Below are 15,212 nucleotides of genomic sequence, written 5' to 3' on the forward strand. Positions count from 1 at the left end.
AAATAGTTTTCATATAAAGTAAAAGTATGCAACATTTTGCGCTCTAAGGGGTGTATTCAATTGTTAGCGTTAACGCTAACAAACGAGCGCTCGAAAAATCTTAGCATTAATACGGTAATTACTCGCGGAATTTCAGCTCGCTGCTCCCTGAGCTGCGAGCTGAAATTCCGCGAGTAAACTACCGTATTAACGCTTTTCGACCGCAATATTACCGTATAAACGGTAATATTTTTCGAGCGCTCGTTTTTCAACGTTAACGCTAACAATTGAATACGCCCCTAATGGTGTTATTCTATATAAATGTTAAAAGGGTAGATACTTTTCACAGAGCGTTGGGTTCTATTCCACCCAGGACAATATGTGTATGGATTTAGTGTTTTATCTCTGCTTCTTGGCAGGTTTCCTCTGGATGCTTCGGCTTACAAAGAAATACTGGTAGGTTAACCAGTTTCTGATAAAACTGACCCTAGTGTGTTTGTGTGCCTATAGTGGGAAATTAGACTGTAAAGTCCGCTAGGGCAGGGATGTAATGTTCTCTGAATGTGAAGTGCTGGGTAATATGTTGGACTATAGAAATAGAAATAATAATATTTACATGTAACACATTAAAGTAGTTTGAAATTATTATCCTATTTTCTAAAGTAATTTGCATGTCATTTTTAAAGTCATTGCTATATTATATATATAGTCTTACTTATAGGTAAAAGGTATTTTTGGATCAGTTTTTTTAACATTAATATTACTAAACTTTAGAACCTTACTATGGAGTAGCTCTTTTTTTAATTATCTATTTGGATTTTTATCTTTTTGTGTAGTTTCTAAGGCCATTCTATAAAAGTGGTGTTACTTTTAGAGTTGAATCAACCACTGGTGGTCATTATGTAATGTAATGTGATGTCATGTAATCAGGAGTTAATACGCATTTGCTTATGAGTGGACGTTTTGTGGATCTGCATATATATAGTATGCCATTTATATAAAGAGACTGTAGACTGACAATGGTTTTCTTGTAGTAAGCAATACAAGCAGCAAGATGTCATCTGATGGTTCAAGCAGCTGCCGCTTTCTCTCATTTGCTTGCTTGGAGCTGAAACTTGTTTCCTATTTGCTGCTCAAGGTACAGCTGCATTCGACACGGAGGTAGTACTGGTGTCCTGCATGGGAACAGAGAAATGGAAACACTGATTTGGCTTGAAAACATTGAGCTTCACAGTGTTAAGTGGTATGTTAAGTATTTTATTATGCTATGTTAAGTGGCAGAAAACTCAAGGTTTTGATCACAGCATAGCTGTTTATCTGCACCACATCAAGCTTTACAATAGGAGAGTTCCAAGGTCAGTTCAGCAGAACAACAAAAAACGTGTGCACTAAAAGTGTTTCCTATGAAGTTTACAATGTCTCTCTTATATTATTATAGTCTTCCAAAACAATTGCCATGTCTTTTTTTTATTAGTCTAAATCCACTTTAAATATGTTTGACTATGTTTTCCCCCAATGTACCCCCCCATCATGCTTTTACCTTTCCTATATTGTGTAGCAAGAGTGGTTGTAGATTTGGTTTGTTGAAAACCATCATCTGCTGCATACGGCTGTGTCCTTCAACCTATGCAACCAGACTCAGTCCAGCACAAACAGCTTTCCATGCTGGATGAGGTCTGCTGAATGACACATCAGACTGGGGGACACTTCCAGTATTCACAGCAATGTGCAGGAGGACAGTGACCATTTACAGTTGTGTGATATACTGATTACTGCTTCTGGCAGAGTTCAGGAAGACAGTTTTGAAAGTGAGAGGCGTAATCTTCCTTATCATTTTTTCATATAGTGCCAGCAAATTTCGCAGCGTTTTACACCATGTATTTGGTTGTGAGCATCTCACTAAGAAGTACACACTGCTCTGTATGGCACTGATTTCTATCTCCTCTTCTCAAACGCCTCGCACTGACTGCTTACAAAAGCAAGAATTTATGTTTCAAGTAGTTAGCGGTGTACAACCCCTTTAAGCCAAGTGATATTTCCTTACTAAAATATATGATTCCATGTTGAGTTATCAGAAAATAGTCCACGGACTGTTATCTAACAATTACACTATCAGATATAGTGATTTTCCACCATTGTGCTATCATATAATACTAGACTGGATGTATTATTAGATATTTGACTTAGGTAGGGGAAATGTGTTAAAATAATCTTAATGTATGCATGTGACCTGTGATCTATAGTTTAATTGATAGTCTAATTGATAATTAAAAGACTTTGTTTTTTAGACCATGTGCATTGGTGTGTCATGAAAACATTTATCAACTGAAGCAGTGTACTCTGGTGTCACAAAATCAATAAGGTTTGGAACTTCCAGGATAATACATTACTCAGGGGTTGATTGTGCTTTCACATTTGGCAGCATGTTTTCAGTCTTGTATGTGCCTCAATACGAGGCGAGGTCACCAATTGGGGTGTTTAATATCACAGGCTTTTATAATATTACTATAACTGATAATCTTTAAGCTGTGATCAGTCCTCTATCCCTACACCTACTGATACTATGGCAACTGATGAATATATTGTCAGGACTCACATCTGGTAATCACAGACTGTTTACACTCTTTATACCTGTATGTTTCCTTGTGTACAGTATTGAAATCTCTATCTCCTGTTAGTTCTAAATTGTCCTTCGCAGGCTTGCAGGTCCTCACCAGCTGCCCCTTTTTAGGTAGGAATGTGCTTCCTGTTGTGGTCTCACTGTCGAGCTTTACCTAGAGATAACAACAGAGAAGAAATGCTTTATTTGCTGTTCTATATTTTTCTTGCATAAGCAAAAACAATAATATGAACAATCAGACCTAATAACTATGTATTGTAAAACTATTAACTTTGCATGCAGTAAATTATAGCCTCACCAGAGGTCTCAGTGAGACACCATCCATGGGATCTCCACACCGCTGTCGTGGTTGAACGCCCCAGTCCTTGAACACACTTCTGCTGTGCGTGGTACCATCAAACTTGCCATTCAGTGGTCGGAGGACTGATCGTGGCCGTCTCACTGGCTCCCAGGGCTGTGACTCAGGAGGCAGAAATGCCAGCTAAAACAATAAATGTGGTACGCAAAAATGTAAATATATTATTAGTTAGATGGTTAACTGATTAGTTAACTGATTTCAAATATGCCAAGCTAAGTTGTGTTATGAAGGCAAGGAAAGAGTGGAAAGGATGGCATTAACATCAAATATTCATATACAATAATAACACAATTATTGACGTATAACATTTCTAAATTAAGGATATCTATGATTGTCATATGGTCTGAAATATATCTTGTATGTCAGATAATATTGCTGATACTTTTTCAAAGCTCATTATTGTATGACATCTTGATTTCACCATAGAAGTGGACAGGGATTTCCACTGCATTGTAATTTGCATGCAATCATACAAATAACTATGCATTTAAGATATCCCTATCATGTTCTCAAGCATGGTGCCTGTGTCCAGGGAAATCAATCCTTAACACCGGCTCACATTTTTATTTTGACTTGCAGATTATATTTGGAAGCACCGAAAAGCTTGTGTTGCCAAATGGTGACCCTGGCAAACTTAGGGAATGAAGAACCATTTTGGAGGATCTGTGTTACTTACTATTGAGGTTTGCAGTTCATTGCTAAATATATATGGCAACAATATGGTTTATCCTCATTGATTAGAATTAAGGCCAGTTTAACAGAAATTCAATTGCATGTGCTGAGTTGGTCATTGTGTACTTTGTACAAAGTATGGTGCTAAGATCTTTATATTTTTTTATATGCAGGGTGAAATATGCAATTTAGTGTTGGAGTGATTTATTTTGTTAATTTCTAGTGACCCAAGAATAATTTGGAGGCATCAGCTTGACTGGAATAGAAATCGAGAAGGGATATGATATGAGCCAATCAGGGGTGCCAAGAGGGCGGAGGAGCAGATACATAGTACCAGGGCCTGGACTTGTCTGGGAGACCTGACCTACCTATATAGTGGGAGGAGCCACCCACCTGGTATGGCCATGCCTCGTTCAGCAGATATTGAATGGGCTGCAGGAAGTTTCTGAGTCATGGCCTAAAATAACTTTTGGCAGCCTCTGGAGCCAATAAGAAAGTATGGGTGATGATGCATGAGAGTTATAAGAAAACACATGAATACATTTTTAGAGCAGCAGAATAAAAGAAGAATGAAGATAGTTAGGCAAGGATTGTGGTCATATACATGGCCTTATACAGTATGATAAGCAAAAATTTCAGGTTACACATGAGACAAACGAAGAAGACCGGGTATGATAATAATCTAATGTTCTACAAAATAAATATTTAGGATATACATATTATTGTAAAAGAACATATTATTATAAAAGAACAGTTTAAGGCAGTGTTTCTTAATGCCGTTTCTCAAGTATCTCATGGTTTCAGGAATTCTTTAATCATTCACTGGTGACTTAGTCTATTTGGCTTGGTCACTGATAATTCTACCTGTTTCCACGACAGAAATCCTTAAAGCATCAATAGTTGGGGTGCGTGAGGACTAGAGTTAAAAACATTGGTTTAAGGTAAGGTAGACCTTAACATGAAGCTTATCTGAGACTGTTTGGAACAATCCAAATAGACCAGAACATAGTTGAAAATGAGAGTTGATTCTTAATGTAATTCTTCCTGGGAAATTACTTTTTAAATAATATTATATTGTTTAAAATATTGCCTTATGTTGTCTTAGCAGCTGTCTTTCTGGCCTATTTAAGGCTCTTTTTGGTGTGGCTCACAAGCCTAGTTAGATGTAAGACCCTATACCTGGGAGGGGAGTGCATCTGATTTTAACTGCATTTCAATGGTGTTTAAAGCATATAGGTCAGTGTAGGACCTGCATACAGTGAGGTACCCTTGACTTTGGTATGCAGGCTTAAATGTTTTGATCAAAATATATACTAATACCTCCTGTTTTCATTTTGCTAGATGCACACATATAAGCAGTGTTAAGGATAAGCGCTGACAACAACTGTCTTTTTGTTTTGTATAAATAATATTACCTTTGTAACTGTATTCCCATCCACTTGTCCTCCTCGCTCTCTATCCATGGAAGTCAACTCCTCCTTTAAATGGGCTGGCTCAGGCCGAGGATGCAGCAAAGGATCCCAGCCAGGAAAAGTCTCCCTCTGAACCGTCTGGAAGTCATTGCTGATGAGCAAGAATAAATACTATATTTGTTGGTATAAATGCTAACTAGTTATAGTCTTTAAATATATTCCAGCTACTCACCTGCAATACGGGTTTACAGCCAGATTGTCAGTGGGTGGTGGGGCTGGTCTGCTTGGCTCTATGGCATGGCAGATGGAGAAGTCACTTTGATACTTTGTCTGCAGTGCCACTGGAGGCCGTTTGATGACCTTGCTTGGAAGAGGTTGCCTAGTTTCTTTTACCTTTTCCAATGGCAGAGGATGGAAAGTAGACTGGGTTGTTGTTGTCATGTAATGTTCACCTAGACGAAAGTATTGTTCCTGGATGTACATTAAATAGTTCATTATTCAGGTAAAGTGAGTGAAAGATTATGCAGATGTCAGAGTCCTTCAAATAGTCTGTAGATCATATTTTAGGAAAATGTGAGTCTCTGCATCTTCACCAGTGGCAGTAAGGAATGTGTCCAATTCATTTTGTTAGGTGGATTCAAAAGACCTATAACTAGTTCCACCAAAACAATTGTATATCTCTTAAAACTTCCTTTTTATTATACTATCCATTATTTAATCATTTTAATAATGTTAGAAATTAGACCTGTACAAACATAATTTTGACAACCAATTCACTTTGCATCAATTTCAATGTTGCCTGCAACATTCTGGTCCTGCTGTGGATTGTATCTAATAGGAATTTGCCCCTGGCATGCAGTGATATTTTAAAACAAATTTTCAAACAGGATATTTACCATGGTCCTAGCAGGACAGGATGTATACCACTAAACTTCATACCTCCACCTGGGAGACCCTGTTTACCATGGGGCTGTATGAGGGAACTTGGAGTAGGCACTCAAATAGTTAACTTTCTTGCTGACAGGCTATATCCTGTCTGCAACCCTGTGTGAACTCCAGTGTATGTTTGAGTGGCAGAGGAGTAGGACCTCTGGTGTGCTGTGCTGCAGCCATTTCCTTTTTAAATATTACTTTTTATCTTTTTAGAAGGTGTATGAGCTATAGGCAGCACATGCACAGCTTATGTAGGTTTTTCAGCTTGATATACCGGAGAGCAGCAGCCATGGACAAAAGGAGGCTTCTGCAGGGATGTCTCTGGTAACAGTACAGAGTAATGAGACTGCTGTTACCTTGGGCCGTTCAGACACTGCATTCTGGCAGTGAGCGCCGCATCTCTGTGTGTCATGCGCCCATTTTGGAATATATCAAGTCCCTGCTGAATTGGAGGGGGGCACTTGGCTCGGCCCAAAAATGGAGCAGCTGCTATTGGAAAACCTATAGCTATAGATAAGAGGCCAGCGGGGTTATGCTAACAAAAGCACGCATTTGGCCTGTATGCTCAGGCTGCCTGAGAGGGGAGGGAGCGATTGAAAAGGAACTCCCTGTTTGTTACAACAAGTTTGTTTGCTCCCACCCAGGAAATACACCTATCTACAGTCAGGGGACTGGAAAAAAGGCTGCAATTCAGAGACAGGATCCTCTTCTGTCCAATCGTTTGAACTGGTTCTTGGCCAACAGGAAAATAAAGTACCCTTTTCTATCATTTTTTTGTGCCATGTAAATCACAATTTCTATACCTAGGTGTGCTACAGCAGTGTAGGCTGGAACCTAGGTGCATGTGTGTATATACATATTTATATGGTTGGGAGGTACTGTGGTGTATGTCACAGACTAAACAGTATCTCTAAAAGTATTTCTTTCTTTTCTAAGAAAAAAAAAGTTTTATTTTCTATTTTGTTACCTTCTGCTTCTATACTAGACAGGTGGTTGGTAATAGGGGTAAAGTATTACCTTGTTATATAACAATGTCAGACAAGGGAAGGAACACTCCGGACTAAATATTACATCTGCTCCAAATGTAAAGTAAAGCTTCCTAGTGGACAGTTGATCACACGGGTGGTTTGTGTGGACTGTGATGTGGCGTCCGGGGTGAACAGACCCAGGGTTCTGCTCCACAGCAGTTGGAGGAACCGGCGTGGGCGGTCACACTGGCACTGTCAGTGTTGGCCCTGACTCAGATGCTTGCCCGTCCGACAGAGATCCCAGCATTCGCTGGGTTACCCCCCCCAACGGATTCCGCCCCTTTAGCCTAGTCCACTGCACCATTGGCACCAGCAGCAGGGCAGGATGTGAACCTGAACCTTGTTCGTCAGGCATCCACCTCCTCTTTCAAAGGCCCCTCTCAGGGAGAGCCTGCATGGTCCACGTCCTTAGTTAAAGGCCTGGACTGGTTAAATCGGTTTCTGGACACTCCCAGAACCCAAGCATGACGCTGCAAGCGTCATAAGTCTACTCATCCTCTCCTCGCACTTTCTGATTCAGAGGAGTCTCCGGTGGAGGAAGGTGAGCTTTTTGAAGACTCGGATCTCCCCCCTGGTGTGTGATATGCCTGAACCCACAGGGAGTCAGGGCATTGAGGATCTGGTATTCGCAGTTCGCCAGACATTGAAACTATTGGATCTAGAGGAACCTCGGTCAGACCTAGGTCTCTTTAAGCGCAGGAAACATAATGTTGTCTGTTTTATGGCATCAGTGGAACTTACGGAGATAGCGGAGTCAGCTCCGAAGCAGCCAGATTATAAATTTGTTATACCACACAGATTTCTAGTCCTTTATCCAATGCAGGAGTTAGAAACGGCCCACTGGGAACAGGTTCCAAAGATGGATATGTCAGTGACCAGGCTGGCCCACCATACTACTCTTCCAATGCCTGGTTCTGCGGCACTCCCTGATGCCACTGACCGCAGGGTGGAGGGCTTTCTCAACTCCATCTTCCTGATGGCAGGCTGTGTTCAACATGGGTCGCCGGGCAATGGAGACCTGGGCTGACCAGCTGTTTGCAGGGTTGCAAGACCCAGATCTTCTTCCCCTTGCTCTACATTTAAAGGAGGCCTTTGGTTACCTGTATGAGGCTGCTCAAGATGCATGAATCTCAGCATCGGCAATAGTGGCAATAGGTAGGACTCTCTGGCTCAGGTCCTGGGTTGTAGATGCAGAGTCAAAAAAATCTCTGGAGGCTCTTCCCTACTCAGGCTTAGCCCTTTTTCACCTTCCTTCCAGTGGTACCCATAGGGTTCAGAGTTTTGGGTCTTTTCACCAATCCATTCGGGGGGGTCCCATTGGTGAGAGGCCAGATCATTAAGGGCAGGTCCTCTGTGACCAGAAGTCATTGTAAGAGAAGTAGAGCCCTATTCTCTACAAAACATCCAGAACCCCATGCTCCCTGACAAAACGACAGTCTGATGGACCCTTCCCCTCTTCGAGACCACGGGGTAAAGTGGTAAAGGGGGTGACTGGTGTGGGTCAGAATTCTTGAAGCAGCATCCTCCCAGAACTTGGAGAGGGATGATCATTCAGTGGGTTAGCATTGTTTTAGGGTCGCACACCCTTGTTCTTTTCACATAACGATGACACTAAATTGAAGCCAGGTTGTCGCTTTGCTTCCTTCAGCAGAAGTCATCTGCCAGAATATGACCGGGAGAAGGTTCCTTTCACTCCCTTAGCCCCTCAGACCTCTCCTCAAGTGATGGCTGGGCATGAAAGTTTTTACATTCTTCAGATACAAATCCCCTGGGGGGCCCCTTGAGTAAAGCAGAGGGACTTTCCGTCCCTCACAGAGCGCCAGAAGTTGCTGGCCTTCCTAGGGCAGCTTCTGGTGAGCCTGAGGGTTCCTGATTGGCTCCGACACATCGGGTCCACAGACATTCTAAGCAGGGTAGCAGTTCCAAGAAGGTTTGTGCTCTGTTGAGGCGACCTGTTATGGCAGGGCCTGGTTCTTTACCAGCACCTACTTTTGTGGGTTTTGATGACATGGTCTTTGTGGCAAACTCTGGATGTTCAGAGGGCTTTCCTCCAGAGTTGTAGACAGATCCAGGAAAGGTTGGTTTCCTGCGAGTCAGGAAACTGACCTCAGCCTGCATTTATTACAGAGTGCGCCATACCTACATTAAGTGCTGTGAATGAAGATTCTGCCACTCAACTAATTTTCATCTTTCCCTTATCTTAGCCTTTCTCTGCGATGGTTTGGATGCAAGTCTGAAACTTGGGTCCCTAAAGGTCCAGGTGTGGGCATTATCTGTCTTTTTCCAACTGGAAATAGCTGATATTCCAAAAGTAAGAACCTTCCTTCAAGGGTCTTGCATATACAGCCCCTTATGTTACTCCTACGGCTCTCTGGGACCTAAACTTTGTTCTGACTATGCTTCAGAGGTCCCCCTTTGAACCAATAGGTTCAACGGAGTGGCACTGACCGGCTTCTAAGCAGACCATCGCTAGGTGGATTACGTCTTGGGTGCGCTGCGTTCCATTCCTTTTGCTTTTCTGTGGTTATTCTTTTGGTGTTGTGGTTCCCTTCCTTCAGGCCTTTGTATTACACACTGCAGTTCACATGTGGGGATATAGCCTGTCAGCAGGAAAGTTAACTATTTGAGTGCCTACTAAAAGTTCTCTCATACAACCCCATGGTAAGCAGTGTCCCCAGATGGACTCAGAGAAATGTATTTAACGTGAGTATAAAATCCTCTTTTCTATGGGTTCAGAAAAATAAACCACAAATCATAATTCTAAATCTAACATTAGCCCAAAATGTAAACCTAGCTCACACTCTAAACCTATACCAAAAAAAGATAAATCCACTTTCCAAATTCTTACATTGCAAAAAATCTCGCTCACAATATAATGTACTGTGGTGTGGGAAAAGTCTATTTTTGAGATTTACTACTCTTTTGTGGAACTTTTCATTTTGGGATTCAATTTATAGCTACCAGTTATGTTTTGCACACTGCTATTACCCCAATAATGTAATTTAAGTCTAGGAGCCGTTCCAGGGACTGGCTAGCAAATTTTAGTCTGTGGGGCGAGAATTGGCTCAGCAGCCTATTAGGAACATTTTAAAGGAAAAAACTGCAGGTAGCCCAGTAACTCAGTTCAAGGTAGCCCGATATGGTACCGGTCCCCTGCCCCCATCCAACAAGCCCCTGAGCCGTTCATGTCTTATAGTGACAATCCCTAGTGTACCTACACCTCAATGTCTGCTAGTTGTAGCTAAGCAATTAAACTTTTTGAGGTAGGTTTAGCAGTTATATTGTCATCTCTACTTTACCTTCAATGGTCAAGTGATCTTTTGAAGCTCTCACTGGCTCCACTCTCTTTATCTTCTTCTCTATGAAATGGTCTTGGGTTGTAGTTCTCATGTCACTCACATCACCAGGAAAGAGGAGAGCTCCTGTGAGGAAAGGTAAGGTTCAGATGTAGACGAGAGACCGCAGAAATTTCATTTTCAGGTTCTGAGAGGTTCATATTACTGAGCTCTTACAAAACAAATGTATCTGTATATCTTGTATAAAACTAAATGCACAAAGTACAAACACATTATAAATATAAATTGCCATCCCCATTGATAACATGATAGAAATACAAACTATCAGACTTACTAAGTTGCAGTTTAACAAACTGCCAGAAAAAAAGAGGTGGCTGTGAGACCATTCAGAACATAAGAGGAAGCATCATTGACTTAACAATATTTATTGGGTAAGAGGGCAAATGAAATGTATAATTAACTTATGGGGAGTAATTAAATTTGATTTTGGGTAATAATTATTTGAGATAGGTGCAACATTTATACTGCAGACATGTGACAGTACAAGTACCAGCATGCTCATGGTTGCAGACTCAACTTTTTATCCATATTATTGAAGAAATGCTTTTTTTATGTGAACTACTAATTATTCCATTTCAGTACCTGCTAGAGCTGGCAGTTCTCCATAGAGTGGTTGGCGCTCTGCATTCCACTGTTTGTACTGTTCCCTGTTTGTTGTACTGTGGTGAGTGCCTGAGGGTGGCGGAGGGCGCAGGTTGTCTGGTGGACGTGTAACCATAGTTCTTTCTGCATCTTTGGGAGGATAGTGCAGGCCATAAACAGTTTGGTTCTGCAGGGGCTCCTCTGGGCTCTGATAATAGCCTTCCTGTATATAAAAAGGAGAGGAGAATTCTGATCAGACCAGATATTTCAATAGATAGGTTTTTGTGGACATATGATTGAATGCATTTTGTGTCATATAGTGTTTATCTGTGTCAGGGACAATAGAGTTATATTCATAGGCTTACAGTAGTCCTTGGTATGGAATGTAGATCGGTTAAGCCTTTAGCAGAACAATGACTGTTGGTGGTGCACAGAACAGTGTGTTATAGACATGTGTAATTGGTTTTAAATTCCATGCAAAGAAACACTCACAGGAGGAATAAAAGGTTTAGGTCTCCCTTCAAGTGACCTTGGTATGAATTCAGTCCTCTGTGTGGTGGCCAAGTTCATGGGAGGCAGATTGCGGGGGAGCGGAGTGTGAGGAGGCCTCTTACTGCTCCTAGGAGCTGCATCTGTGTGGAGGAGATGAGACTGCAGATGAACACAAAAACTACAATATTAAAGGTTTTATCCAATTTGGCACTGTGCAAGAAGATTAGTTTTAAACAAGAAAATATTAAATATTGAAAATCCCTAAACCTGAAAGTATTATATCAGCTTTGGAAGGGATATTCTTTCTAAAATCTGTTACTGACAACAAGGTTAAACGCAGAAACTGGATGAGATTTATGACAAAGCTACTATCCAAACCTGATTACTTCCATGTCAATGATTGAGAAAACAAAAAATGTAGAGTAGTTGAAAATTAATTATTTCTAAGGGCATCTCTCACACATTGTGTGTGAGGTCGTGCAGGAAAATTACCACTCTGACTAGCAGATCTCTGGGCAAATCCCACTGTTTTACTAATTCTGTCCAAAAATATGAATTCCGCAGTCCTCATTTACAGGTACAATTATGTTGTGCAGATGACGTCAGGCTGGGGATCGTCTCTGCAAGACAGTGATATTTTAGGAATAGCTAGAACGATTTCCGTAGTTTTTTGTTCTTGTTCTTGAGCCATGTGTTATATAACCTACAGCAGAACAACTGTTTACACAATGAGTATCAGAAAGGAAGGACTCTTTATTCATCACTATATCTTTGCTATGAAGCAACCTAGATGGACTCCCCTTGGTAAGTGCAAATTGCTTTCATGTACTGACAAGGAAATACTCCGACTGACTACCCTGCTATGCTTTGCTCATGATACAGTGAAGATTTGCAAACACATCCGTAATTTTGTTACTCTCTTTTTGACTTCTGGTTAGGTAAAAGCGGTTCGACTTTGTGGTTTTTAGTTCTTCAATTCCTTCAATAAACTAAATCACGGTCCACAGGGCACTGTTGGAAGATCCAAGGATACATTTATCAAGCTGCGGGTTTGAAAAAGTTGAGATGTTGCCTATAGCAACCAATCCGTTTCAAGCTATCATTTATTTAGTGCAATCTACAAAATGACAGCTAGAATCTGATTGGTTGCTATAGGCAACATCTCCACTTTTTCAAACCCGCAACTTCATAAATTTACCCCCCAGACTCATTCATTAATGGATCAAAGCAGCCACCTACAGGACAACTGCCACCAATAAACACAGGGAGTGGTTGGCGAACCTGGTCCCTTCCCCCTTATATAAATATACAGACTTTTTCGGTAAAAGTGACCTTTCCTCACCGCAACTTCATATTAGCAGCATAACCATAAAACACAGTGTGAAATGCAGTGGTTTCCGATCTACTGTTCAGATTACACCAAATGTGCTGCTCAAAATACTTTACAATACAACCAATGTTTAAGCACCAGCAGTAGTCAGACAGAAGAGATAAATAAATCATAGGCTGAATAAATCTGGTATTACAGGATGCCTATGGACTGCACTGACATTCCCTGCAAGAATAGAGTAAAGAAAATTATCACTCACTTCTTGGGGCGTTGAATGTGGCCTTATAGTGGGAGATGTAACAGCTGCCTTTATTCACTCTGTGCTGAACATGATGCTGCCTTGTACATCCCTTGTGATGTTTGTGCTTCCTGTATTGTGACAACATAAAATAAAAACACACTAAATTGGTATTTGTGCACCCCACGTCTTAATGCCACTCTGCCCAGCACACCCTACATAATAAATTTTACTGTTCATTTGGAACAGATCAAGTATCAAAACGGTTCGTTTCTGACCTGTGTAGAATTTCAATGTTCTCGTGGGTCTCCCCAGTGTACTCCGTTTCCTCCCACACTCCAAAGACATGTTGGTTAACTGACTTCTGAGTAAATGAACTCTAGCGTGTGTGTGTCTGTGTTGAGGTCGGGATTAAGAACATACTTGTCTACTCTCCCAGAATTTCTGGAAGGCTTCCGAATTTCAGGGGTCCTCCCGGACTCCTAGAAAAGTTGGCATCCTCCCGGACAAGTTTATGTGCCATTAAGCCCCACCATTTCCGTGCAGGGGGCGGGGCTATTGTGGAGCATGGCATCATCACGCCCCCTCCTACCCCCTGTCACATGACCTCTCCTCCTGGATCTACCGGATCAGTTTTAAAAGTCAGCAAGTGTGATTTAGAATGTTGGCTGCACTGGGGCAGGGACTGATGTGAATGAATAAATATTCTCTATACATCGCTGCTTAATATGTAGATGCTGTATAATGTACTTTTAATAAATAAGAAAAGAAACAAAAATGATGCAAAATATTGTACAGCCCCCATCCTCTTTACTCCCTGAAGAGTGCTTTCCTAGACAAGTGCATTATAGGAATATATATATAGCCCTCCTTAGCGTTTTTCTGTACAACTGCTAATAGGTTAGTGTCTGCTTTTTGTGTATACCTGTTTGCATGAACATTTATAATGTACTCCTGCTTCATATATACATTTTCATAGATAAAATCAATTTGCATTAATTTTTAATGGCTATATATTCACATATATATATATATTGTATATCAATGTCATTTTGTATCAATCCATTAATATATCAAATCATTATCACTCACTATATAAATAACAATAAATGCTTTATACAGTAAGTCTAAACAAGGTACTTCTATCAGCTTCTATGAACACTAGAACATTTGCGCGATCACTGAATTGAATATGTTGCAATTTGTACTGGCTTAATCCATAATACACTGCTAAGTTATTATGTACGACGAGTATTCTGGTACAAAACACAACCACATGTATATATTGGTCTAGTCGCTCACCCACAGTCGCACAGCTCACAGATACAAGAAACTGATGGGGGATCCATGTTCTAAAGTCCACTATTGTGAATGCAGGATCCCTGTTTTGTTGCCATGGTCCCTCTAGACTTATCCTCCCCTTTCTATTTAGAACACGAAAGCCTGTTTTACCAAAGGAGATTGAGTCAGCCCATTGTGTGTCTGGGAGCCTGTGGTTTGTGTACCTGACAACCTCACAGCAAACACTGACACAGTGTGTACAGTGTTGCACAGCCTGACACAGGTCATAGACACAATGAAAGGGAAGGGGCAGTATTGGCCAGCAGGGTACAAGAACTGCATCAAATCGTATTATGCTACTTTGTTGGAAATAAATATATGTATGTTTGCAAGGGAAACGACTGTGCAGAGCTGCTAAGAATACAATACAAAGAAAATTCAAATAAATAGAGATCTGTCACTTTTACTTTCTACAGAAATAAACTTTTTAGTGCATTATGCTATTTGATTATTATGGTGTCCAAATAGCTATTTCTTATTCCAAAATCTATTTTGCTCAATTCCATGTAATATCTCTGTTTTACATTTCCCTAACACTTCTATATAGCATACTTGCCAATTCTCCCGGAATGTCCGGGAGACTCCTGAAACCCGGGTACGTCTCTCGGACTCCTGGGAGAGCAGGCAAGTATCCCGCATCCCGGAATTTATCTGCCAAAATGATGCGATTTGCGGAGAATTGGGTCATTTTGGCCCCGCCCCCCACAGCAAAATGACGGTTTTGTTGTGGAGGTGGGGCCAAAATTACGCAATTGACCATGCCCCGTAACCACGCCCCCTGATCGGGATCTCCCGTAATTCACTTGTCAAAGGTTGGCAAGTATGCTATATAGTATTTATTAGTACCCAACTCACATGTCTTCCAGTGTCA

General features: G+C 41.0%; 1 protein-coding gene across 1 annotated transcript; it reads right to left on the reverse strand.

Moving 5' to 3' along the window:
* Nucleotides 1–800: 800 nt before the first annotated feature.
* On the reverse strand, nucleotides 801–14,378 carry LOC142107034 (uncharacterized). Its single transcript, XM_075190164.1, has 10 exons — nucleotides 14,303–14,378; nucleotides 13,022–13,131; nucleotides 11,433–11,572; nucleotides 10,941–11,163; nucleotides 10,302–10,424; nucleotides 5,274–5,493; nucleotides 5,045–5,192; nucleotides 2,898–3,080; nucleotides 2,611–2,753; nucleotides 801–1,154 (listed from the first exon to the last, which is right to left on the reverse strand). The coding sequence occupies exons 1-10, from the start codon at nucleotides 14,347–14,349 to the stop codon at nucleotides 1,070–1,072; spliced, it is 1,422 nt and encodes a 473-aa protein (XP_075046265.1). The 5' UTR covers nucleotides 14,350–14,378; the 3' UTR covers nucleotides 801–1,069.
* Nucleotides 14,379–15,212: the final 834 nt, after the last annotated feature.

This window comes from Mixophyes fleayi, chromosome 11 (genome assembly GCF_038048845.1).
Source record: "Mixophyes fleayi isolate aMixFle1 chromosome 11, aMixFle1.hap1, whole genome shotgun sequence".
NCBI classification, from domain to species: Eukaryota; Metazoa; Chordata; class Amphibia; order Anura; family Limnodynastidae; genus Mixophyes; species Mixophyes fleayi.

Excerpts from the sequence above, each read along its gene's own strand:
- LOC142107034 (XM_075190164.1), bottom strand. The coding sequence starts at position 14,349 with ATGGATCCCCCATCAGTTTCTTGTATCTGTGAGCTGTGCGACTGTGG. Across the intron at positions 10,425-10,940 it reads AGAACTGCCAGCTCTAGCAG|GAGCTCTCCTCTTTCCTGGT; the intron begins GTACTGAAATGG and ends CTTTCCTCACAG. Across the intron at positions 2,754-2,897 it reads GTGTCTCACTGAGACCTCTG|GTAAAGCTCGACAGTGAGAC; the intron begins GTGAGGCTATAA and ends TGTTATCTCTAG.